General features: G+C 40.8%; 2 protein-coding genes across 5 annotated transcripts; both read right to left on the reverse strand.

The window, feature by feature from the left end:
• Positions 1-318: 318 nt before the first annotated feature.
• On the reverse strand, positions 319-6,297 carry LOC130170251 (RILP-like protein 1). Of its 3 annotated transcripts, none has more exons than XM_056377461.1 (8): positions 5,681-6,297; positions 4,877-5,027; positions 3,151-3,269; positions 2,758-3,033; positions 2,430-2,669; positions 1,893-2,050; positions 1,718-1,816; positions 319-1,412 (listed from the first exon to the last, which is right to left on the reverse strand). In XM_056377461.1, exons 1-8 carry the CDS (start codon positions 5,969-5,971, stop codon positions 1,319-1,321), a joined length of 1,428 nt encoding a protein of 475 aa, XP_056233436.1. In that variant the 5' UTR covers positions 5,972-6,297; the 3' UTR covers positions 319-1,318. The 3 variants fall into 3 exon arrangements, with proteins under 3 accessions (XP_056233436.1, XP_056233434.1, XP_056233437.1); XM_056377459.1 differs by having other exon boundaries at positions 3,151-3,272; positions 5,681-6,295; XM_056377462.1 differs by having other exon boundaries at positions 2,430-2,618; positions 3,151-3,272; positions 5,681-6,266.
• A 593-nt stretch (positions 6,298-6,890) lies between these two features.
• hip1rb (huntingtin interacting protein 1 related b) lies at positions 6,891-27,072 on the reverse strand. Of its 2 annotated transcripts, none has more exons than XM_056376624.1 (32): positions 26,804-27,072; positions 19,228-19,291; positions 18,708-18,850; positions 18,059-18,115; positions 17,810-17,890; positions 17,616-17,692; positions 17,343-17,404; positions 16,395-16,535; positions 16,147-16,204; positions 15,618-15,693; positions 15,191-15,358; positions 15,000-15,055; positions 14,818-14,890; positions 14,135-14,318; positions 13,958-14,046; positions 13,741-13,857; positions 13,555-13,656; positions 13,166-13,360; positions 11,900-12,047; positions 11,587-11,673; positions 11,359-11,466; positions 11,030-11,166; positions 10,723-10,833; positions 10,537-10,595; positions 10,357-10,387; positions 10,138-10,200; positions 9,890-9,990; positions 9,316-9,421; positions 8,920-9,043; positions 8,760-8,821; positions 8,176-8,400; positions 6,891-8,082 (listed from the first exon to the last, which is right to left on the reverse strand). In XM_056376624.1, exons 1-32 carry the CDS (start codon positions 26,894-26,896, stop codon positions 8,074-8,076), a joined length of 3,207 nt encoding a protein of 1,068 aa, XP_056232599.1. In that variant the 5' UTR covers positions 26,897-27,072; the 3' UTR covers positions 6,891-8,073. The 2 variants fall into 2 exon arrangements, with proteins under 2 accessions (XP_056232599.1, XP_056232600.1); XM_056376625.1 differs by lacking the exon at positions 26,804-27,072 and adding an exon at positions 23,192-23,339.
• Between the last annotated feature and the right edge of the window lie 24 nt (positions 27,073-27,096).

Genomic DNA, 27,096 nt, shown 5'->3' on the forward strand with positions numbered 1-27,096 from the left:
GGACTATGTTTTTCACGGACCAGAGAGCGAGTGAGACGAACATAAGTCACAGCTGTCAATTTTTCACTTCCCTATATCAAAGGCACATCAGAATCAGGTGAGAAAGCACTTGAATGTGACTATACCATCTTTCTCTCAATTTTTTAGTCTCTTATGTCATATTTGCGAGACCGAAATGTTCCAGGTAACATTTAATGATGTCCAATAATACCATCAAAACTAAAAAACATAATTTTAAGGACATAAACACCACATATATTGTAACTTAGCATACTTGTCTTGGCAATATTAGTATTTGAAAGTAACACAATAAAAATGTTTTTTAAAAAAACAAAAACTTTATTACTTTACTCTGAAAAAACATTTTTACAGATGCAACCTAATTGATTGATAGTTAAAGCATGTTTTTACAGTAAGCATTTTTGTTGGAATATATTTCTCCTGGTGTTTTACCAGCGTGATTGTACTAGTGTAAACAAGAAGGTGCGGTACCAGACTGTAGTGCTGTAAGTAACACCCTCAAAAATTTAGAGGATGACTCAGTGCTGACAATAAGCACATTATATCATAGTCTTTTAGAGGAATACAGAGGCACATGGTCATCTAACTCATTCACTGAGCCTTGAAACCAAACTAAAACATCTTATTTAACATAATTATATATGCAACATATATGCCATCAGATACATTTTAATATCACTAGACATAATGTCTCATCACCTTTGTAGGTCTTATGGCAGCTGGACCTATTTCTAACTCATGATGGTGTTATCCTGAGGCCGCTAAGGAACTTTAAAGTGAAAACTCAATTCATACTCTGGGAAATCCTCCATATTACAGGCACTACTTGCCATACTGGCAAGCAAATATATTATGCATTGAAGTGAAACCATTTCTGAGCTAGGAGCAGGCACTGTAGTGAGAACATTAGATGCTAAGTTATTTGACAATACAGCAGCATGTATTGCATTACAAATAAAGAAGCATAACACTGTTACATATCAAGTGAAGCACTGATAGATGGTGACTGAACTAACAAAACCCTGAGAAGTCATAAATACACATAAGCAAGTCCAGGTTTGGCCAGTTGTCTCACAAGGCTTACCAAGTTAGCTAAAATGTTACCAAAATATAATACAAATGTTGACGCCAAACAACAGTGGTTCATTCATCAAAGTTACAAGTAATACAGCCACTAAATTTGTACTTTACAATTCCTGTAAATATGTCTGTTGGCAAACTGTGCTGAGAGATACAAACTGGTGTTGACATGGTTTGAAAATAAGAGCAATTGTGCAGGGAGAATTTAAATGCAAGGTCATACAAAGGAAACAAGTCTTCTGATTGGCAACAATGTGGGATCATCTGCGATCAAACCAGCTGCCACCATTGGCATTATGGCAGTGAAGATCCTGGTAGTGGTGACACAGCGGGGCAGAGACAGAAGAGAAATTCAGAGTTAGAGAGGAAACACAAAAAGCATCAGAAGCATTGTTGTGATGATGTTTTGAGACCCTCTGTCAACCACAGTGACACTCCTGTAAAATCAGTTAAATCAGTTATTGATGATGTTTATAAGATTATTGTGACAAATTATATTAATGCAGTGCCACAGGAGAAATTAAAAACAGGGCAGTAATATGCTTGTCCTCTTGAAAATTGCAGGATAAACCCCAGTGTATCAAGAAAAGCATGTCATGTCATGTGCATTACTCACAAGCGTCTAATTCCTGATTCAGGTTGATCAGTGGAACTGTGGGTCGGTGGAGGAGATGAAGTACAAACAATGGAGCCGATGTCATCCTCAGACTCGTCACTGAGGGATATGGAAGCGGTAAGCTTAACTATTGCATCAGTGTTTTGTAAAACTGGCTCAAAATTTCAAAAAAGACCTTTTGTAATATGCCAGCTCTTCCTGTAGCACGAACACTTGGGCCTTCAGTTCGTTCCTCTCCTGCAGCACGTCCCGTAGCTCTTGCAGAGTGAAGCAAGGTTTGTCGGACTCCTGCTCCAGGCTGTCTGTCTCTTCCTCTGCATCAGTTGGCGCCTTCTGCAGCCAAAACACATATTGAGTATTTCTGTTTGCACAACATGGACACACTGACATGAACAAAGATATAGGTAGCTCAGAAATTCTGCATTAGGTAACAGTGGTTGTTTACAGTGAATACAGAGTGACTTTAACAGAGGATATTATTGATTTATGTTCACTGAAACAATACAAAAGGCTTCATAAATCAGATACCTAATGACATGGTGTTTAAATAAAAAAAAAGTTAAATATTTCTGTGTGAACTGAAAGCATGTCACATCATGAAGAGACATGAAAGTTGTCAGTGACCCAAAGCAAAGACATAATGCTTTGTGTACAATAGAAATACTCTTTTAGTGGGCCTCTGTACATGGCAGAGCTTAAGCAGGTGTGTTACCAGTGACAAGGCTGTCGTGTCCTCATCCTCATCACCCTCCACCTCCTTATTTTCTCTGTTAGATGACCTTGAGAGAAGGGAAGGACTCTTGTTGCCGTCATAACAGTTCGCCATGAAGACAGGGTCCCTTCTGCACTCCACCCACACTGAATCTGATTTGAAGGAGTTCGATGGTGCTGCTTCTGAGGACTGGATTTGTGACATTAAACAGCCACTTAGACGGTACAAAGCCTGCCAGACCTAATGAGTTTTAACCAAACATAGTTTCAACCTAATTATATTCATGGCATATGGCTTGTTTAAGATGGGCCCTTTTTTGTTTTCTTACGGTGATATGTGGTGATGCAGGTGGTGACATCCCAGATCTTGTAGGAGAGCACTCTGCTATCTCAGTGATCTCTCTCTCCAATTCCCAGTCCCGGAGCTCCCTCCTCAGCCTTGTGACCTCCAACTGCAAAGCCCCTATCTCCTGCTGCCGTGCCTGAGCTGCTGCCTCCAGCTCAGCCCTCTGCTGGATCAGTGCCTTGCCCTGGGTTTCCATCACTCCTCCCCTGTGACGAAGGTCCTGGTTGATCCTTATCAGTCGATGCTGCTGCATCTGGAGCTATAGTTGAGGGAATTTGTTTTATGGCTTCACTAATTTCAGTCAAGGATAGAAAATTGTAAACTTAATATCTTCTTGGGGAACAGTATTTGTTATGTATGCAGTCGAAATGCTCACCGCCTCAACATCCTCGTTTCTTAGTGTTAGCTCATGGTCTTTAGCCCGGATTTCATCCCTCTGTTTATCCACCAAGTCTTCCAGCTTCTTCATTACTTGTCTTTCTTTTTCTGACATTCCTGCTAGAATCATCAAAAAGGCACAGAGAAAATGCTCACACATGTAACATCAGTGCAATCTAATAAGAGGATGTGCACTACCATGCAATTCAACAGATAAGAATCCACATCAGTGTTCTGAGTTTTCACCACAGACCCTTTTTCATTTACATTACCATTTTCAAGTTAAAAGAAAATGTTCACTGTGATGGATTACATTATCTCAAACACATTCCAAGTCTCTGAAAGTTGACTGGTACACGACACAAAAATAAAACAGATCAAGCCAGAAAGTTACAGTATGCTTTGAAAAACTGCTATCAGTAGTGTAAAGTATACACAATTTGCAGTCGACCACAAACCCTTTAAAAGCTGGTCTCTTTAAGTCTTGCAGGGTCACCCTCCTGGTATCAGAGCCTCTGTTACACCATGAATGTATTTTTGTAGACAAATAATGTGTCAGTGAGCAGAGTAATGCAGCACCTATTCATTTGCATGTATATATTAATAAGCAGTCTGTATGTGTGCTGTGGCCCATGCAAGTCGCACAGAGGAGCTATATTTTGGTCTGCTTCAAAAATAGTCTCCTTGACAAGCCCCTGACTGCCTCTCTTAACAGCCTCTTCTTTCATGTTGCCATACAAGCATGCAGCATGAACTGTTCGATCCCACGTGACTGCACAGGGTAAATATGTGTAACGTGCAGCAGATGGTTCATCAGTGCAAAACAAATCAGTACTGAGCACACACATGGAACACATATCAGATCTGTGCTGGAACTCTCAGCCAAGACCAAACTAATTAAGTATCCAGTCACCACAAGTACATAAAACACAACATCAAGACTTCAGAAGGCAACAGACCACAGAGCATGCTGTGTCCTTACTATAACTATTGTAGTTTATACTTAACATATTTCTATATTCTTGATATTTGTATATTTGTATATTTTATGTCTCCTTAAAATTTTTCAGAAGAGATTGTTATATTTCATTGACAACAGTGAATTCCTGTGATCTCTTTTTTTTTTATTGCCTGGCTACAAACCAAATGCCCTTTGGGATAAAAAAGTTAAAATTGATACAGAATCGACTCTGACAAATCACTCATCACAATCTACTATAATACTTCAACTTAGGGTATCTAGTATTGAGTATTGGTACTTAGGGTATTGGTATCTATCAAGTACCAATCCTATAGAAGTGCTCTCTTATTCACAGATGGAAACTCTGTTCTGCTCACAGCCTGGAGTAATTTTTTAAATAAGATAACATGAAGCCAGTGGCACTACAAACTGAGTCAGCAGCCTGTTGTGATTGAATGAATGTAACTGATATAAGTTACACTGCCCAATACCCAATCCGATTAATAAGAACAATTAGGTATTAGCTACCAATCTGACATATCAGATCAGTGCATCCCCAACAACATATAATTTTAAAGTTCAATTTTAGAGGAGGGTTGGAGGCTGAAAACTATTAATTACATTATATATTAAAGTTGAATAAACCTTAGAAAAAATTGAGGTAATGATAAATGTATAAGAAAATACTGTTTTCTTGTCCCATCAATCATCTTGAAACCTTCCAAAACTCATCTGTTGAGAACTATTGCTTCAGACCACCCACCCTGCTGTTTCTGCAGGTCTTCCTCTGTGACGGGGGAATCTTTGAGAGAGAGGCTCACTAACAGCCTCTTGTTCTCTGCCTGAAGCTGAGTGATTTGAGAGAGCAGGTCCTGGACTTCTCCTCTCCATACATCCTCCACCAGCTCCAACTCCTGAGTACAAGAGATACAGAAAAAAATATTTAAAGAAGAAAGACAACACTAGGACACTGAACTGTCTACACAGACTGCTTGTTCTTTGTTTGGAAAGGATCGATGGAACTGCATGAAAAATTTCACATCAGATCTTCAGATCATGTCATTATCACGATTATTATAGATTATTTGAAATTGTTTTAGGTGTTTGAGTCCACTGAACGTATGCTGCAAATGAGTGATGAAGTAATGAGAAGTTAAAGGTCTACCACAAATCAATTAAATGTTACACAATCATTATAATATCATAGTGGGATAGTTTGCTAAACTGTGCTTACTGCACTTCACTAATCTGATGTAATCCGTGGGAAATATAAATGTTTCCCTGCTGGCCAGACAAAAAGAGCAATTTTGAAATGTCAAAACTTATATTATTCCAAAGGTTATTTCGTTACCTCCCCGAAAATAAAGGTCACAACACACACAGTGAACAGACAGACAGGCGAGACAGATACACACCATACACAGCCAGGTCGATTGATAATGAACACACAAGAATATACAGTTACACACACACACACACACACACACACACACACACACACACACACTCACACACACGCACACACACACACCCACACACACGCAGGTTGATAGGAACATAAACAGACCTTCTGGTGTTTCCTCTCCTGCTCGTATCTGTCGCTTCGCTCCTGTCGCAACCTCTCCAGCTCCCTCCGCAGCTCCTCGGCCTCCTGTCCTGCGGCTCCGCGGCTCACCAGCGCCTCCAGCAGCTCCAGGACCCGCACCACTTTGGGCACTAACCCGACAAGAGACTCGCACCCAAACCTGTCGATAATCCGCTCAAAGTCGTGTCCGAGCACCGCCGCTATGTCGTACACATCCATAACCGTCAGCTCTGCCGCGGGTTTGTTCAGCGCTGACATAACGCAGGTTTCCATGTCTGTCCTCTGTTTTATTTACACCTCCGTCATTAAACATAACTCTCTTTCCTCTGACACTCCGATACACTCACTCTTAATGTAGAAAAACGAGTTTACACAAGCTAGATGAGGGGTGTGTGAACCTGTTTAAGTCTGTTGACAGTTTAAACTTCGCCAACGTCTGATGAGGGAGTAGTTTGATGCTGCGTTCAATAGTCTGGCTAAAAGTCGTATATTTCAGTTCGAAAAATAATAATTACCACCATAACGTATGTTCAAGTCAATACATACATTATTAATAACACGTCGTTCTCGACTATCCATTTATTGTCCTATTCCACTCCGATGAACGTCATATCATCGCAGGGTTTAAAGAAACCTAAATATTTACAACAGGTCCTGAAGGCAGCAGCCCTCCCTCCACGTTGACTTCTAGTCCTACTGCGCATGTCATGATATTATTAGTGTATTACCTTTTATGCCCATCATTAAGTTTTTAAAATATCCCAGCACTACTAGACGTAAGGTATGGGCAGCCTAAAATAAAATAACATTTTTACAAAAATAATTGATTAAAATATTACCAATGTATTACCACAAAACGTGAGTTAATTTTGTTAGAAATATGTAAAGTATTTCACAAATTTTTAGCTACCAACAAAACCTTTTTGTATTATTAGTTTTAATCTTAGACTGTAAATAAAAGTTGAATGTGGTTAATCCTACAGACTGGACAAAATAATTTTGTTTAACCTTAGATATAATATATAGCTAAATTTAATTATTGAGATGAAACTGAAGCTGAATAAAACAACAAAAAAATTACCTAGTTTCTTCTTAAATGTGCTCTGTGTGATTATATGCCGTAAAATCAAAATGTTTAAAGAAAAAAAAACCTTCATAAGCTCAGAACAAGATTAGGTAACACAATGGGACATCAAATCAAACATTTATTGTTCATTTGTTTTACATTTATACTTCTTACAAGGAGAAACCACCAATATCTTTACTAAAATATATTAATAGATCTGAGTGTATAAAGACATTTCGTACAGAGGAAAGGACAGAACATAAAAAGATGCATTTTAAGAACCTGTAAGAAAAGCTCCCAGAGGCAAAGTGGACGTGAACACCTTAATATTGTACATTAACTAACCCTAAATCTTCATATTCAGCCTAAAAGAAGTATTTGATAATTAAGGACACCTACATCTGATATTTGTGTGCAAGAATTAAGTCTGTCTATATGCTTTAACATAATATCCAGGTTCTCCTCTAAAGGGACATTCAAGAGATGAGTGTAGATATTTACTAGGTGTGAATTGCACATTCCTATACAGACTGTATGTCTTTACAGGTATTATTTAATGCTTTAGTACAGTACGTTTCAAGGCCTCTGAGACAATCTTGTACTGCTGAGAAAGAAAGCTATTTTGCACATAAGAGGAACATTGTCCATCATGAAGGCAAAGCCAGAGGTATGTAAAACTTCTGCTGCAAAATGGACGCACACAACACATTTCCCCAGTTTCCTTTACCGCCCACCACAACATAAATAGCATACAGTGTACCTTAAGAAAAATGTAATGTGCTCTGTAATGAATGTCCAAAACATGGTGCAAAAAGGTTGTCCAAAGAGTGATCAAAACTAAACTACCTATTCACATACAAGATATGCTGTCGATTTGTGGTCATCATCAAGGTTTGTATTCTAAAAGCAGTAGTGCTTAATAGTCTAAAATCTGTGTGATGCAGAAGAAAAACAACAACTTTCAAACAGCCTAAAATTATAATATTAACCTTTTTTGTTCTTGATGCCAAGTTCTAAAATAAAAAGGGTTCTGCCTGGATGGCATGCATATGTATCTTTTAAAAAAGAGGAGTAAAGGCAGCATATCCCTTCCAGGCATCGCAGGTTAAAAAAAAAAAATTCAGGCTTCTGGTCCATTTTGGCATAAAGAAAAAGAAAAAACAAAGGAGGGATGAACAGCAAGATGCAGGATGAGGCAGAGGATTGTCAGCATGCAACTTAAAGGAACTGTATGTCCACAAAAAGGCGATCTTTCTCTGGTCAGTCCAAACATCCAGTAGTGGAGCATTATCATCCTCTGCTCAGGCATTTAGTTAAACTGCAACATACAGAACACAAGAGAAAAGATTTACAGACAAACTCATGTCTTATTTTCTCATATAAAACACAGACTTTTCTTTACAGCTCTTACTTTGGGTGGAATGTGGGGTTTCTGGGCCAACGCAGGTTTCTTCATGAGAGCAGGTTTGCTGGGTTTTGGTGACATAGTTACAGGATGGACCAGCGAGGAGGCTTCGCCGTTCCCCTCAGAAACCTGCTCTAGAGGAACTCCAGCCAAGTCATAGTGCTTCTTCCTCAGCTCGCCCAAACGCAGTCGCTCGTTCTCCAATTGACTTTCTAATTCCAGCACTTTCACCTGAGGGGACGACAAATAAACAGATGGTTATCAACAGTCAGACCTGTTGCTGCTTTATTTATTTAAGATCATTTCATTAATTCCACCATGTAAATGCAGCTGACAGCTAAGCTCATTTATGTAAACTAAAAAAATCTTTTTTAATTTAATTCAACAATTTACTTATTACTGAAGTTGGTTGCTAATTGTATTCTCCAGTTTTAAATGAGACTGAAAAACATAACTAATAATGAGGGTCATCTTAACGACACACACTGCAAAAATGTATATCTTTCTGAATTTAATTTTAACAGATACGCAAATACAATATGGTTTATGTACAATATGGAATATGATGATAACAGAAGTAAGGCACTTACCTGTGACTCCATTTCTTCTTTTCTTAACTTGATGAGGGACATCCCAGAGAAGTCCATGGTATCTGCACATAGAAAGTGTTTGGATAAAACAGAACTATTAAAATTACAGATGCTCATCAGAGTCTGTGAGGGTCTAGAACACAGATCAAACTGAACAAACCTTTTTCCTCCAGGTTCTCCTGGCCCGTCTTTGTTGAGGCCACTACATTAGCTGCCATTTCATTCACACGGCGAGAGGCCTGTTGGAGAACTGTCAGCCTCTTACTGTTGCGGTCTGCCTTCACCTGAGTGCAGAGGAGATCAGAGTATGACCAGGTGACACAATTTAGATACTAAACCAACAAACTCAGTTACAGAAACCAAATTAATACTCAGTGTGATACAAAGGTGTGTTGAAAGAGATAAAAAAAAAAAAAAGGTACACCTAAGAGAAATGTAAAATGTGACATTCACACTGAGGCAATTAACATAATGCATCCCAGTTTGTTTCTACAGTTATAACCAGTTATCTCGAAGGTTTTTACCATTGTGTTTTTCTCCAAAATTTGACCATTACCTTTGAAGCGGCGACCAGCTGTGCTGTGCTAGCAGCAATCTCATGAGAGCAGACGATCAACTCCTCATATTTGCCTGTGTGCAGCACCACCTTATCAGCAGACTCTCTGAGAAAGCAGGTTAAGACATAATACCACTTCAGTCCTCATAATTAGAAAGGGTACAGTTCTGCACACTGGCTAATAGCTGTTTTATATGGAGGTGCTACACACAACATTTTAACATCATTAAATCATTACTGGGTCTGTTTCAAGTCATGAATATAATTATAGTAAACCTTCAATCAGCAAGAATACTTGTATTCTCTTACAGCCGCTTCATGCATTTTACATTTAGAAAGGTAGAATTAGCTCAAAATATGATGAATATCTGCTTCATCTGAATTATTTTAGTGAATAATTCAGAGGAAACTTGGATAGATATTTTGCCTGAGCTGTTGTTCTTGCAATGTTGGGAAGAACTGGATCTGCCTACTGCAATAATGTTTACAGTCACAAGGTCACAGGGATCAACGCAGAGTAGACCATTTGTTTAAGTATCATGTGATGTGATGTTCCGTATAACTGAGAACTTACACCATCTCTGTGGCTCCCCAGCCCACAGCCTTGGCAGCAGAGATGAGTCCCTCAGTCCAGCGGGAGTTTCTGGCGTAGAACTCTTTAATGGTGGCTGCACCCTTAACAAGCAAAACATCAGTACTGTTAGCCTTTTTTTTCCAAAATGAAACAGAAAAGCTCACTCTGTTACCAGTAGTAAAAGCTGTTGAACACTTGAAATGAACAAGCTGCCTGTTTGGATTCAAAGTCAGAACAGTGTGACTCACCCTCCCACTCTCAACGATCTCCTTTTGCAAATCTGTAGATGCTATAATTAGCATGCGGATGGCCTATGGGAAGACAGAAGGGTAGAATAAAAAAAATTAAAAAACTAACAAACAAACAAAAATGTTAATTAGGATATTAATTTAAAATAGGATATACAGTATGTAGGGTTTCATATGTAGTCTAGGACATATATTAGTTGAAAGAGATAAACTGTGTACCTTCATCAGGTCTGTGCAGCTGTAAAGGATTCTGTAAAAGAGTGAAACAGAACAGAGAATTAAAAGTTGTGGCCTTTTTGTTCAATGAACAATATTTAGTGAAGAAGACAGAAACAGAGAAGAAGACAGGTATATTGATAATGATAGTGTTTAACTGACTTAGATAAACAAAGGACAAACCTCTCATTGACCTCCAGTTTAACTCCTGATGTGTCCTTACGAGCCTGATTCATCATTTCCTAAATACAAACCCATATGAGACATTTATCAGTTACATTGGATACACTGTAGAATATATCAGAGGTCTATTTATTTTCCTATCTGTTAGTATATAATACATTTTAAACTAAGCTTTACAATACTCACATCAATCCTGCGGACTGCCTCCTCAATAGCTGCTGATGTTGCAGCCATTTCTTTGTCGACCAGATCTCCCAGCTCATCCTGACGAATGTCCATGCTTTTCGGCCGCAGCTCCTGAACATAACAAGGGGGAAGGTAATTTGTCACAAGGCAATGATACTGGAAGTCACTTAGAATATCACTGATGAAAACTGAAGTCTGGATGATTATATTACTGATATGACACTTTTACACTGGTGGTTGAATGCACTTCTTATGGATTTCTTCTCCTAATGCTCAGCTAAAAATAGTTCTATTTTTTTCCCCTCACCTGGCCCAAGTGCAGGATCTTTTGAACAATTATGCGAATGGAGGCTGGGTCTGCCCTCTGGAGGGTGGTCTTGGACTTAAGGTCCTTCAAGTACTGCAGACTCTCAGTTGCACAGCCCCTGCAGTTCTCTGTCAGTCCTGCAGGGTGTAGAAGAGCAGAGATAAAAGGACTATTACAAGTCGCTATTGAAATGCCGCTTCTGCAGATTTGAATCTGAACATATTATATAAAACTGAGATGTGGCTTTAAAAAAGGATGGATATATGTAATAAAATGAATATGAAAACGGCTGTAATAACGCCGTGAGAATATTCAGAGATATTCCTTACGGTCTGCATGGTCAGTGGGGGCCATGTGAGCTGTAGCGCTGCCGTTAATGATTGTATCCGCAGCCAAGTGGGAGAACTGGGTCAGAGCCCTAAGCAGCCCTCCAGCATCTGGTTACAAGAGCATAGAGTAAGAGAGCAGTATCCCACATTAACAAACATAACAAACCAGCGACACAGGGTCATGAGGTTAGCAGGATCAAGTCGAAATCAGAGGCAGACAAATCTTACCCCCCATGTTATGGAGATAATCTGCATGGCCTTTTTTCACTTTGTCGATGGAGCCGAGCGTGGCCTCCGCCCGACTTATGAGGTAATCTGTGTTTAGAGGACAAATAGAAGATTGAAAAAGAAAAAACCCATAAGCTTCAATAAAGTCTCCAGAATAGACAATATAATGTATATGGTCCACCAGCTAAACAGATCATGGTTTTGCTAACACTCCATTTTGCCTTTTTAATTATTTAATTCTCACACGACTCACATCATTGTTGTTAACCTGTCAGTTTATGTTTGTTGAGAAATAACAGAGCAGAGGTCTGACCTGGAGAGCTAGTGCAGCGTATATGGAGGGGATCATCCAGCTTAGAAACAGCGTCTTGGATGATGTTCTCAGCCTCTGTGATGGTACCCTGCAGCAGAGCAAACTGCTCCTCCAGAAGCTTCTGCTTCATCTGCTCCTCATGACTCGTCTACATTCAAACACAAGCAACAGAACATACATACATACATGTATAAACTTGTTTATGACCACAGAAGTATATTGTCATACGTAAAGATTGTCACCATAGGGGAGAACACATGATTGTGTGTCCACTTCACCCAGTGTCAAAGTTTCATCCACAAATGCAAGCTTTAATGTGAGGACTAAATCGGCCAAATGAAGCCTGTGTGATTTTCTTGTTTAGGTGCAGTGGGTACAACAGAGAGCAGAAAGTCCAGATGAAAGATTTACAGTTTCTCTATGTAACTGCATCTGTACATGTACACACACATTCTGCTTCATGTTCTTTCAAAAATTCTCTTTCCTTAAATCTTAATTCACTCAGAAAGGTTTTTTCACACACACACGTCTTAACTACTGTCCTTCACATTGACTACATTTAAATGGGTCATGGCCACATTAAATCTATTGACCTTCTTTAAAAAGACTTAATTAGACTTTAAAGACTGTATTTAGGCTCGGGGTGCTTACAAAGTTATTCTGTTCTTATTCCTGTGTTTTTCATTACCACACCCCTGATTTATCATGCTGCTGCTACAGTACAATATGCCTTTGCAGCCAGCTTCATGCAAAATAAGGAAAAACTGTGCTTCATGCCCTTTCCTTTACAGTTTTTCATTAGTATCAGACAGTAGCATGTGTCATCAAGCAGCTCGGCTGTCATTATTTGTCACAGCATGTGCTCTAAAACGCCTTAAAAACTCTGCTTGTGAGTCACACTTTGATTAAGTGTATACAGTGTCTAGACTGCATGTCAGTTTGACTAAAATGCAGGTTAAAAGTAAACAGAGAGTCATGACACTACCCAAAAACACATTTACAGTAATATCAATATATTATTAGTTAGAGTATCACAGATCATTTAAATATAGCCACTGATACAAATGTCCACATTCACCATTGCCGTGTGCCCAGTTTTCACAGTTGTTCATAAATATGGTGTAATGCCCGGGGTAATTAAAACAAACCCTGGTTTACGTTTTCTTAGGGAGACAGACCTTAAAGCTGAAAACTCAATTAAATTGACTGAGTGGAGACAAGTCTGCTGTTCCCTCTGCTGAGCTGGGCTCTACTGTCCTGACTGACCTTCTCCTGCAGTTTGCCCTGCAGCTCTCCCAGCTCCCTGCTGCTCCTCTCTCGCTCCTGCTGAAGTGATGACTGCTGCACCTGCGCAGCCTGCCGCAGAGACGACAGCTCCGCCTCCTTCTCGCTCACAGATCGCATCAGACGCTCCTTCTCCGCCTGCAGAGCCGTCATTGAGCTGTTCATTTGCTCCGATGTCTGGCAAAAACAGAGGGCGATGAGGGAAGCCAGAAAAGGCAGATGGCTGTGAGTGTCAGACGGATAGTCCATCCGGAAATACGCGACATGCCTCAAGCTTCCAAACACAGAACGGATGAATACTAACATGATGGTGAATTTGCTAAAATCATCAAGGCCGTTGCTGCAGTGTAACACCACAGGTGCGCGCTCACCTTCTCGCTGCTCTGCAGAGTCCCCTTGATACGCATCATTTCCGCCATCTTCTCCTCCAGCTCTCTCTTCAGCCTCTCCATCTCAAACTTCTGCTCTTCCAGCTACAGTGACAACGAAACTGCATTAACCGCCACCACCTGCACTTGACATCCATGTTATTAAAGCAAAAACAACACACCACCGACCTTCATGTCAGCGTCCTGTTTTATCCTATCAACCTCAAACGACAGCTGCTGTTTGGTCCTCTCCACTTCTTCCTGGGTCTGCTGGGTCGCTGACAGCATCTTCACAGTGTCTGCACTCTGTCAGCACATCAGCACGTTTAGTGTTACCACACACAGTGAGGTGCTGACATCTAATTTAAAACAAGCATCTCTGGACTGATCTGTAGTCTGTCTGTACCTTCCGGAGTAGTTCAGCATGACTGGCCACCAGCTCTGAGTGCTTGTCCTTCAGCTTATTGTACCTTTGCTCGGTGGCCTGCGCTCTTTCTGTACAGACAAGAGAGATGACAGTGTCATCTTACCGTCCATGATTACCTCCCAAAGTTTGTGCAAAAGTGTTAATTGTATATCTTACTCTCCGCCTCAATGAAGGTGGTTTGTAAGCTCTCATGATCTGTGTTTCTGCGGCGCACGGCCTCCAGCTCCATGCGCAGCTGCTCATTTTCCACAAGAGCACGTTGTTTCTGTGCACGCTGTTCTTCTAGCTCTGCCTCCAAACTGTTGATCTGGGACTTGAGCTGCGTGATGTAGCGTTGAGCCTGCAGGAGGGGTAAGTGAGAGAGAGATCTACACATCAGGAAAGAAATCTACTGGCGTCAGTGCAAATACAGATTGTTCAATAATCAACATAAAAATCTTAAGATTTTCTATCCATAAGATGCATTTCTTTTTACAAACTCAAACTCATGGCTTGATACCTGCCAAATATTATCTTCCCATGTTTTTACTTCACGTCTGCTTTTATAATCACAGAAAAACACAATCACAACAGAAAGAGGAGGGGTGAGTTGCAGGCTGGAAACTGTGACGTCAGCACGTCACCTCTCCTTCACAGGCGACTTGTGACATTCCACACGGCAGGAGCAGCATTTACATCTGCCCAACACATAATCCAGATTCCTTTGCACATAGATAATAATGACCTCTACTGTCTCTCACACACACACACACACACACACACACACACACACACACACACACACACACACACACACACACAAATCAGTCAACAGGTTATTCAGTCCCTGAAGTCCTTACCTCTGCTTTGACTCTCTCGAGCTCTGCTCTCAACAACTCAAGGTCACGCTTCAGGCTCTCGATCTGGAGATCCCTGCCAGACAGAAAACCTACTGTCACTGTGCGCTGGCAAAAGTGAAGTGCTGAAACCAATCAACCCATTTAACAATCACAGGTTACAGTGGAAAAGCACCCCGGCTCACCTGTCATCGAAACCTCCATTGGGAGGTCCAAATGTCTGATCAAATATGTCAAGTTGCTGAGAAAAAAAAAAAACAAGAAAAAAAAAAGAAAGAAAGAAAAAGAAATGAATAAAAAGGAACAAAAAACATTCCACAACATCATGGCATGTTTGCCTACTTGCGTGAGTGTATCTGTGACCGTTGTGCCATACCTGTGGCTGTGCCTGTATGCTGGATGTTGACACATCGCTGACCTCGATGAGCGGCTCTGGGTCATCGTCGTCGTCGTCTTGTTGCTCTGGTTCATCCTCGTCTGGGATGACCACCACTGGCTTCACGTGCTTGGCCAGTGAAGCTGCGTGCAGGAAGTTTGGTGGGGACTGACAACGAGAAGGACAAAATGTCGACATTTGGTTAAACCACTAACGTCTTTGTTATCGTGTTCGGTGGATTTAAAAAAACCTACAAGTGAAATTTCAACATCACATAGGTGTCTTTGTAAATGATAAGCCAGTTACTCCAGTTTGTAGCTAACAGTGGCAGTATTAGGCTGATGGTGAAGTCTTTGACATTCAAGATGGAGGCTGTGACTCAGCACTGAGGTTATTCCACATTTTCACAGCCCACTGTGCTTCTTACATCAGGCAGTTTCGGGATCTGGATCAGTCTCTTGAAGTACAACATGTCTCTGGCTTTATTGAAGAAGGTCTTAAGGCTGTGGGACAAAGGAAAACAAGTTAAACCCAGTCATGTCATATTTTCTAAAACTATTTATGTAATATTTTCTAGACTTTACATAAATGGCTTTTGTGTGTTTTATCACAGTTGGCAGGTGTGGAAATCTATAACTGAACTAAAATGAGGTAAAACAGCTAAACTACAAAATCTGTGATAAATATTAGACAAGTGAATTAAATGGCACAGATGGAGACTCCTCCCTGAACGCGGCAGTAAAGATATGAATACATCTGCGATAGTGATACCAATGGACACTTCACAAAGAGTGGGGGATGGAAAGCAGTGATGGGCACATTTGCATCAGTTCAAAGTGCTGTGGTGACTGGGTGAGGCAGGATTATGTTACAGGCTTCCTTACGTAAAATTGTTTTCCTCCTTTTATGCTGCCATTCATTCATTCAGTTATGGCCTGAGGCCTTGGACGACCTACCTGTGGAACTGGTCGTGGAAACGTTCACGGTGACCTTGTAGGGTATCAGCAGGGAGACCTGAAATCCAAGACATGATCCGAATTCATTCACCATTAAGCAATGTATGGATACACATAAAAATGTATATTAAGGCTAATATCTTGAATTATTTTAAATCGTACAGAACATTTAACAGATTTTTTAGATTTTACAGGCAAAAACTTCTGCTGAATGAGATTTTGTCTTAGTGGGTAATAACTGTTCTTACAGGCATGCAGCTTGAACAGCAGCTTGACGGTGAAGTGGTAGAGGTGACTACAGTCCTGGATAACTTGGATGAGCGGAGCCAGGCGACACTGGCCTGATGTGAGAGTGGAGATGGCGATGGACGTGTTGAGCTGTCGAATCACTGGGGGCAAAATCAGAAACAGTAAGTATACAGTAAGAATCCCTGAAGTAAAGCTTGACTGTCACTTACCAAATATTTTGTTGGGTAATTTAATTTTGGAAATTTCTGTGCTGGAGGAGCAGCATCATTTTTTTGAAACATGCCTCTAGATGACGCCTATGTCTTTTTTTATCCATTCTGTAAATCTCTCTGAAGACAGCTGTGTACGGATACTGTTGGTTGAATAAAGTGCAAACTGTTCTAGTGAGTGAGTTTTCACATTTGATTCTCTTGTTACATGAACACCTAGCAGACTGCTGAGGTACCAACAGCACATACAAGTGACTCCAGAACAGTGCTGAGGCTGATGACGCGTGTACAACTACAGAGTCCAGGCAAACTTTGTTCACAGTACAACTGCAAAATTTGTTTATGGTGTTGAGATGAGATCCCAGGCCTCCACCCTGCAGGGAGGCCTGGGAGGAGCATGCCATTACAGCTAAACTGGAGGAAGTTGACTTAATGTCTTCTGATTGCTGGCATTTCCTCATCAGTTGAAACTAATTTAGGCAAACACAGAAGCACATGAGTTAAAACTAGACCAAGTAAGTAGAATCACTTTTTAAATGAGATCAAATGGACCACAGTCCAATATGCGAGTTGCTTACAATAACACTTTCTAGACAGGCTCTTAGCTTTTCTACATAAATAGATAATGTCAGCAGGCTGCAGTCCTCTACTGTAGCTCAGGTTTCTCTCCTTTGGAAGAGTAGGATGGGGGAAAAGGTGGGGGGAGTTTTTTTTTTTTTTTTTTTTTTTTTTTTCCACCTGTCTCAGCCAGCCGCAGCTCTGCGTCCAAGTAATCAAACACCTCCACTGTGAGCTGGAACCTGCAGGAGAGAAGTTGATACCTTCATTAGAAAGAAAAGAGGCCTCGCTCAGAAACAATGATGATGTAACCCTGTGAAATTAAACCAGCAGCAGAGTTTATTTTATGAACTTGTTTGGGTGGCAGCAGCGGTGCTTATGATTGATATTGATGGGATTTAAGGGATAAGCGCAGGCTTTAAAAAGCTACTTTTGCCATATTTGGAAACTCACACATTATTAATGTCTGTCCCTGCAGTGCGCTCCAGGACTTCATCTGTGGCCTCCAGGTTCGGTGGGATTTCTGAATGCTGCATTGAGGTACATTTTTGCCGTATTAGTGCCGCTGAGTCATTGCTGAATCATCCATTACATGCATCTTGGTGACATAACGTGCGATGTGACATATGACAGAAGATGTCCTTTACCTTGACATGAAACTCCAATTTCGTACACAGCAGCCTCGTATACAGAGCCACCAGCTGTCCATATTTGTCATGGAGGTTGCCCTGAAAAACCACAAACAGGAATTAAAAATGATCAGTTTAAAAATATCTTGTCAAGTTGAAGCTTTCTTGTTTTTTACTTGATAGAGATTATTTCAGGCTTCACAGCAACTCCATTCAACTGCAAGCAGCATTCTTTTGAAATTATTTTTAAACGATGAAATGACTCACCCATAGTTTCCCAATTTCAACTAGAGAACTGTGATGTCTCATGCAGTCTTGTAGAACCTGCAAAGGTGAACGCTTACATGAGCAACTGTAGTAACACCCAGTTATATTGGTCAAATCCTATTAAACTCACATTCAGTCATGTGTTCTGAACACATATCACTGTGTTAAAAAAAAAAAGAAAGAAAAGAAAACTTTGTTACATCTTCCAATCACTGTCGATGCACTAAAACAGAAAGTCTGAATTTATATCAATCTGAGCATTTTACCTTTTTACCTTCAGACCTTTAGTGTAAAGAACAATGTGTGTATCCACTGTTAGTTTTTCTCAGTTTGATACTGAACCCCACCTTGCCTCTGATGTCTCTTCCATCAGTGTGTGATTGTGATCTATGAATGTGTGAGTGAATGGGTGAATGTGGCAAGTGCTGTAAAGCGCTTTGAGTGGTCAGTAAGATTATCAAAGTGCTATATAAGTGCAAGTCCATTTACCATTACTCACAAATTATAATTATCTCTCCCAGCTTTGTGCTGAACTCATGAGGCTGCAACATCTGGTCTTGGATCACTCAACACCTTTTCACTTTTAAAAACTACATGGCGTATGGATAGTAATAGGCAGAGAGAAAGAGAAAGGGACTTGGTGTCTTACATTGCGGTGGCCATCCCGCAGGACTTTGTGCAGTACGTGGCAGAACTTCCAGCTGAGGATGGAGCTACTGGCCAGAGGGAAGCCCAGAGCGTATGACCAGAAGGTGTAGGCTCCCTTCTCCCTGTGAGTCCCCAGGATGATTCCTGTTGTTGTTGTCGTTAAGGAAGCACAAACTATCACAGGACTGCTGGCTATTCCACATACAGCTCTGCTAAAAAGGTCAGTGAAATAGAAACATATTCACCTTGACAGCTATATTTCCAGGTCATAATATAGATCCATTTAACAATAAAGGTGAGCTAATGTACGTATGTTTTATTTCACTCTGTTCAAACAGGACATATATCAAATTACAGGATAAACATTTTCCCAAAATGCAATTTTATGATGACTTTAAAAAGTAAGCATCCAGTTAAGTGTGCTGTTAAGGATTTGTCCATGAATGTAAATATTAAATATCATCAGATATCATAATAGATGTTTATGACTGGTATCATTATTGGGTTTTTTGTAAGGATACGTCGTGCATGTTTCTCCTTTACAGGCGTCTCACTGGAGTTGATGGCTTTGCTGATGCTGCTCAGCTGAGAGGAGAGGAGATAATATTAGATCTTGTATAGTTTGCTTCTCCACCCACACAACCGTCAGAGCTTACAATAGACGTAACAGCAAATACATAAGTCATGAGAAGTTAAATAAAGACCAGGAGCCAAACAAATGATAACTGGCTGCACTGCGCAGACAGGAATGAATCAGACAGTCAATGACTCTGCACTGTGCAAACACAGTGTTGTACAGACATACTCTCGGCTCTAGATTGATTTTAACTGGCCAAAAAAAACCTACCTTTACCTCACATACACATTTACTATGCCACAAAAGAAGCAACATTGTACACAGGGGTTCACTCTCATCCACTGTGTTACTGCTTCAATATTGTCTTCATATCCATAACTACAATACAGTGACAGCTGCTGTAATCAATAACCTCAGTGTACAGGATCAATACAGTCACATTCACCCACACTGATCTTTTTTATTAAGACTTTGTATTCATTTGCACAACTGAGCTGTTTGCACTATTTATGTTATTATATACTGTTCATACTGTCTATACAGTGAATGCTGTTATATAAGAGCTACTACATCACTAATTTGCTACTTGTCAGTGCTGCACTGGCTCCGATGCTTCACTGCACATCCAAGCTGCTGCACGATTTACTGCTGCTGGCACTGTCTATACAGCTGTTACCAATTTACCTCACTGGAGTTCTATTTTTACTGTTTTATGTTTTATATTGTCTATTGTACTTATTGTTCTTATAGCATTGAGAAGTTGCTAACGTAATCTTGTTGTACAACTGTACTGCTGCAATGACAAATATATTCTATTCTAAAACGAAAAACAAAAAAACAAAAGTGACAACAGGAACATGGTGAGATAACACCAGCAAAAACATCTTGATAAAGATAAATTAAATCTTGTTTTTCAGTGTCTAATGCTGCTAACCTACCTTTTACCTTTTGTGTGAAACAACAAAATCAATGTATGATGTATTTAGCTTTATGTTTGGAGCTCAGGTCGAAGAGGACGAACGTTGGATCGAAAGATAGCATCTCTAATTTTCCCACTGATAATGAGCCTGTCACCAGAACCAGAGGACACATCAGGACATTCTGCAACCTGTCCAGCAGGTAAAACAAGTGCTGCTCAAAAGGAGCAGGAAGGGAGGGACGGAAAAACACACATTGGCTGGATCTCAGTGTCCCCCATGGACATTTTACCTGAGGTACAGTGTATCATAGCCAGAAAGTAATACGATAACTGGTTGCTATCGTCTTGCCACACTAGAGTGTTCTCATCATGGTCATCCCCCATCTGTGCTAATAAAAGTATGGTTAAGATAAAGAGTAATTCCTCTATCTAAGCATCACATTATTATTCATATTCTTTTTTTTAGGAATCTAATCTGCAAATAAATTAGTTTTTCTTTTATAAATAAAGTTCCTGGCCAACTACTAGACTTTTTCATTTATAAGCGACCATGAAAAGAGAAGTACATGTTTTAAAAAACACAGACTTTCTGTATCCTCTGTGGCATTTGACGCACACACATATTTTCCCACTTCAATGCACAAGTCTGAAGACAAAGAGCAGAGGAGAGGAATGTAGAACGAGCCCCGATAAAAATCCAACATGTTCCACCATTCCCCTTTTGGGATGCCACAAGAGAGATTTGAATCATTCCCTCACTAACACATAAAGATTACAACATGATCAAAGCTGAGGTTAGACGGCACAATTACCCTAACTACTGCGACAACACCCATAGCTATATCAGGCTGTGTGGTGTGCCCCGCCTCAAGTCACAATTCAGTGCTGTGTGCTTGTGTGAGGGAAGTGTCCTGAAAAAGTAATCCACACGTAGCCAGAGCATAACCTCTTTCTACAGCCCTGTGTCCCGCTGAGGTGTCGCAATCAACCAGAGCTGATAGTCTTTGTTGAACCAAGCCGGAACAAAAACAAAACAGCTGGTTGCAGTTTACCGAGAGGTGACACCTTGGAAAAATCCATCATATTTTTCTAATAATCCCAGAATGCTTAGTTGTGATTAGAGATGTAATACCAATGACAGAAATGTCCCACAAATGCATGTCTGCTGTTCCCTGTGTCTTTGTAACACATCTGTTGAAGACCATAGTATCTGTATGATGCTAGCAGCTACAAGCTTTATCATCACAGTATTACGAGACTAATCCAACACACACAAGCATTAAAAGCAGCAACATCTTCAATCTCACTCTCTTTCATCACAGCCTTTCTCCAGTTATCTTCCTACATAAAAAGGCTTAAACATGAACATGTGACCCACAACATGTAGTGGAAGTTTCCCATGCCAGCAGAAAACCCTGCTTCTTTGGTCTAACCCATAAACAAAGGCTTAGAAATCCATGTCACATCTTTGTTTGAAACATAATCACATATCAGTGGCAGAGGCCCCTAATCCCACAAAACCATATAAAAGCCTCTTTAATACATTAGAAACCTGGGAGTCACAACCCCACCCAAATCCACACTCACACACAACCACCAAAACATACATGGCCACACAACAAAGCACAGAGGGACTACTGTGGGTGAAAACTGGCGTTCACAGTGAGAGAGGGGTACACTGGTTAATAGGAGACTCCCCTCGCCTGCTTCTGACGCAAATGAACTGCTAGTCCCTCGTTTACACAGGGCAAGTGCAGTGGGCTAGCATGGAGGCCCGTGTGACAATGAGCGGTTTGTTGGGGGAGGAAGGCCGACAGCTGGGGAAGAAGATTGGGTTGGATGGGGGCCACGCTCTGGCACACAGAGCCTGGCACAGAGGCCTCAACAGATGGCAGCTGAGCAGTGAGGCTGCAGGGAGACTCTCATAGTACATGCAGAATAGCTGTCAGTCACAGAACGGCAAGAGAGCGGCGAAAGGGACAGAGAGGAGAAGGATACTGAATGCAGGATAAGCAGGAGAGGGTGACCAAATACTACATACAGTTTACTGTCAGAAGAAGCACATGGTGACTGTAGTCATTACTGTACTGCAGCAATTTTCAAAAACAGGAGCCAATTTCAGCAGCACTCACTGGAGCTCTCCAGTGTACATTCCCTTACATGCCCTTGCTCAAGGCCACTAGAGAAGTAATGGACACTATGAACAAGGAGATCAAACTAGCAACGCTTCAATTACTAGTAGTGCCGCAAGTAACAATCAATTAAACAGCCGGTAACTTAATTAATTGTTTTGTCAACAAAACATCAGAAAATTGTGAAATATTGGCCATCAGTTTCTTAGAACGCAAGAGACATCTTCAAATGTCTTGTTTTATCCGGTATGGCAAGGAAAAGCAGTGTTTCCCATTTAAAAAACTGGAACAAGAGAATGACTGCATTCCTCTTTCTTAAAAATGACTTTAAATCGATTAATGATTAATTAAGAGATGAATCTCTGCAGCTCAAATTATTATTATTTTAGTTAAATTATTTCTCTGTAACTGAGTAAACTCCTTATTGGTAAAGCTCTGCCACTACACACAATACAAAGTCTCACTATCAAGCCTCACTTCAGACTACACACAGGTCACACACTAACACACACAGATACCAGTTCCTTAATGTCTTGGTCAAAAGGTAAGTCAGATGAAATCCAAACTATTTACTAACAATGCAATTTCGTCCGAGACCTCCAGACATGCTGACACTGTCGACTGTGTGGCTGCCCAACAACTCAGTGCTGCATCTGGTTCAAGCGTCAGTAAATCCCCTGACCAGCAGAGAGGAGAAGTGAGAGGGAGGGAAAGCCTGGACTAATCCCAGAGGCCTGCCATAAGGTCTATTGCCAGCTAGCATCACTGTACAGTACACTGTACTCACTCCACAGTCCAAAGACACCACCCTCTGTAAGCTGCGCTAATACCTCCAACCTTAAAGCATCTCTGCTTACCTTGTCATCTCTGCTTTTCAGCAGCGTGTCCCTGTGTTTGGACATCCCGCTGTGAAAAGAGTGTGTGAAGTTAATGAAGTCAAGGCATCAATGCTACACCTGAGCTGCTTCTCACTGGACATAATGCCTGGAGGCAGGAGCACTTACTGCACGTCCTTATCAGCTTAATTCAACAGACTGCTGCTGGGGATCTGGCCGACAAGGTCACACACACAGACTTTAACACAGCTTGCACCCATTAGCTGAGGTTAGCTACATGTAGCACGATGACCAATGCTAACAAGTCCTGAAAACAGTGTCACAGAAGCAGTAAATGCAAAGTGAAGGGTTCCCTCTCTACAGAGGGGAGACAAGGAGAGGAAACAAGGAGATGAGGCGTCCAGAAACCATTTTCAGTGAACACATGGATTTATGAGATGTGTTCAAAAATGTTTTTCAATTACACTTTTTCAATTTAATATTCTTTCTCAAATCAAATGGCTTTGCAAAGTTATTTCAGTATTTTATTAACTTCTACCTCACTGTCTCTGGCCCTGATTTAACAAGCGCAGCCTCTCCCACATCAACACCGGCAATAACCCCAACACATGAGCCCACACTGGATGTCTTGTTCTCCTCCTCACTGCTCATCCGTCCTCAGAGAGGACACATGGTAATGAATACTGTAGAAACACAAATATAACCTCCTCACACTCTGTGTGTGTTTTCCTGGTTTTTCTCACTCTACATCAGCGGCTGTAGTCCAAACACACAAACACTAAATAAGAAACGAATTGTGTTCACTTTTATAAAGTGAAAAGTTTAAATGGAAAATAAGTCCACAAAGTGAATGGATCAGAGGAACTAATGAATGGCTGCACAGATAGAGACTGTGTCTTACTAGGTAATGACTTACTATTATGTCTAATGAAATTAGCAATACAAAATCCAATAAAATATTCAACAAAAGATAAATTGTTCCTTAACAAACATATTTCATTTCATCCAATTTGCTGATTTTGCTACTTAGCTGGAGAATCACATGATGTTCATGATTATAGGTAATGCAAGTCAGAGCACAAAACATACTGCATATATCATAGCATACAAACAGTATTGTGATTACATTGTTTTCAGTAACAATCGTCTATTGTCAATGAAAATACAAGGATATTATGGGCATCATGACCACATGTTTTGTAAATAATGTGTGAGCATGGCGTGCGTTTTGTATGGTTATACTGCTCATAGTGCTTAACTGAACAAAACAAAACAAAACAAAAGATTTAATGATGAGCAGTTAGTTTTAGTCTAGAAAAAGAATACAGGACTGCAGATTTCTTTGCGTAAAAACGCTCCAATAGAAAAGGTTAAAAAGGTGAAGTTAAAGCTCGAATGACCTTTTCGTTTGTTGACAAACACTGACATTCAATCTCACGACAAAAACAAATGCTTCACGTTAGAAGTGTTTTTTATTAATATGGGAAACAATCATAACCAAAGTGCTTTTAATTCTGTCTCTACTCCCACTCAGTATCTGTGTTTACCCTCTGGTACTCCCATCCCCCTTCCCTCTCTCATGGGCACTCACTCAGGCAACAGGAGTGAGGGAAAGCAAACACTGCACTTCACACACACATTAACACACAGGACGCTGTGTGAGACATTTCACCTTGGTACTGAGGTCAACATAAAGAAGAGAGAACTCAGGAGAGAGTGGAGTGAAAGAGAAGTGCAGAAGAGGAGTTTCGGCCAGTGTGGATGAATCAGCAGTACTGAGAAACTCTTTGACAGAAGAAATATTAATCTAATAGAGATCTTTACAGGCACAGTATGCTACTTTAAACTGTTGTTTGGTTTAGTCAGTAGCCTACATACTGCACATCCACTAATCTAGTTGTAGTAAAATGTTGGTTAGGAGGTGGTACAGAGCCATGCAGTAGTTTCTGCTTGAAACACAAGCCAGTCAGGAGTTTGGATTCTTCCTCATACCACCCAATTCATTTGAATGCTGCCCAGTGGATCTAATCAGTGGAGTATTTCCCCTCTGGCTACATACTGCATCCTTATTCAGTCATATCAACAAGAAAGACCAGTTTAAGTCACTTGATCTGACTAGTTCTACTCTACTCTGTATATGTTGTGAGTTTTAAACCTGTCCTTTACACACAACACGCCTTGTTTAATATATGCTGCACAGCAAGAACTAGTAAGGCAACAATTGGTAGTTTTGAAATGAGAGCTGTGCCCACTTGTTGCCATTCTGTTCAAATCACCAAATATGCTGCATTATTAAACAAATGAGCTGAGGGCAACAAACAAGCAGGGGTTCAAGCATCTCAACTCCACCTCTCTACACATGCTTCAAAAGCAAATAAAACATTGACAGAGTAATGCACGCCCCGCACTGGAAAAGCTCAGCCCATTTCAGATAACAATACACTGAAAGTCCCGTGAGTCTAAACACCAAGGCAGAGGCTCGGCAGCTTGTTTAGTTACTCAAGCTCGTTTGAATCTCATGTTTCCCAGTCAGACTGGGGTGTGTGCTTCACTTGAAAACAGCAGCTCCAAGAAGATCAGCTCGTGGTTTGTCTCTTACTCCTATAGGCTACACTGGTTCAGAGAGCATGGTTTATTTGGCTCGTAACTGTAGTGAAGTAACAGTCAGAAACCACAAAGCACCTGTTGTTGTGTGGGGAATGAGAAGAAGAAGAAAAGAAAAAAACCCTTCATTCCTTCAGTGCACGCATTCAACAGAAACTGAATCACATTTCCAAGTACCGGTACACCACAAGGGAAACACCTCAAAGTTTAGGCCCTTCTTCCTGTTCCCTATGTAGAAAATCCTTCTAGGAGGCTTTTAAAAACAGAGACAGAAATGTCTGAGGGAGGAAAGGTGGCCAAACAAGAAGGACTAGATCAGCATGATACCAATAGACAGGCTTCAGTGAAGCATGACTACACATAGCACTGGTGGACCTTCAGTCTTCTTGTCAAACACCTCAACATTATGTTTGAAAAGGTCCAATTAAATCTCTCAAAATGAACCATTTTAGTATGTGCTGGTTTCTGAAAGCACGTGTACGCCACTGAAACTGTGAATTTAATGAATAAAGAAAAAAAAAAAAAAAAAAGTTTGTCTGCATTTTTACATGTTGACCAGATAACGATGAACGCTGTTATTGGGGGGCATGAACACATTTCAAACACACAGGGGGGGGGGGGGGGGGGGGGTCTCTCTGAAGCCTCGTGCCTCACCTGGCTGTAAGCGGGAGTATTTAGCATGTAGACAAATTGCAGTAGAAACCTGCGACATCTTCAATGCATTTAATTCACTGATTAAACATTCAATATCACATTTAATGGAAACGTGGCCTATGCGGTAGACTGTGACCATCACACACACACACAGACACACACACACACACAGACACACACACACACAGACACACACACACACACACACACACACACACACACACACACACACACACACACACACACACACACACACACACACACACACACACACACACCTCTTCAGTCATCCAGTAGAGCCACACAGAAAAGGCCAGGATAAAGCTCATGGTTTCCCATCGCACAGCGAGCATGAACCCACCGACTCATATTTACCTGCTGCTTGTCAAAATGCTCCCTCTCCGCTCCGAGGTTGGCCTCGGTCCGCCTGCTTTTCACCCGTGTGGGCACCTGTCTTATGCTGTTCATCCTTGTTTTCACAATGACGGCTTCAGCAAGAAATACTTATTCTCCCTCCCTCCCCGCCTGCTTTCAAAAAATAAAGAAAAAAAAAAACGTCCAGACCAGAGCAAATATCAGAGGTTCCCTCTTCTATCTACACTGCAGGCTGTGTGTGTGTGTGTGCCTGTGTGCGCGTGTGTGTGTGTGTGTGTGTCCCAGGGACATCT

This window comes from Seriola aureovittata, chromosome 5 (assembly GCF_021018895.1).
Source record: "Seriola aureovittata isolate HTS-2021-v1 ecotype China chromosome 5, ASM2101889v1, whole genome shotgun sequence".
Taxonomy (NCBI): domain Eukaryota; kingdom Metazoa; phylum Chordata; class Actinopteri; order Carangiformes; family Carangidae; genus Seriola; species Seriola aureovittata.

What these genes read in the sequence shown, in the direction of transcription:
- hip1rb (XM_056376624.1), bottom strand. Translation starts at nt 26,896, where the DNA reads ATGAACAGCATAAGACAGGTGCCCACACGGGTGAAAAGCAGGCGGACC. An exon ending in AGATCGTTGAGAGTGGGAGG is followed by an intron (nt 9,991 to 10,137) that starts GTGAGTCACACT and finishes TTGCTTGTTAAG; the next exon opens with GGTGCAGCCACCATTAAAGA. An exon ending in AAGAAGAAATGGAGTCACAG is followed by an intron (nt 8,401 to 8,759) that starts GTAAGTGCCTTA and finishes TCGTCCCCTCAG; the next exon opens with GTGAAAGTGCTGGAATTAGA.
- LOC130170251 (XM_056377459.1), bottom strand. Translation starts at nt 5,971, where the DNA reads ATGGAAACCTGCGTTATGTCAGCGCTGAACAAACCCGCGGCAGAGCTG. An exon ending in AGACCTGCAGAAACAGCAGG is followed by an intron (nt 3,273 to 4,876) that starts GTGGGTGGTCTG and finishes TGATGATTCTAG; the next exon opens with CAGGAATGTCAGAAAAAGAA. An exon ending in CTGCATCACCACATATCACC is followed by an intron (nt 2,670 to 2,757) that starts GTAAGAAAACAA and finishes AAAACTCATTAG; the next exon opens with GTCTGGCAGGCTTTGTACCG.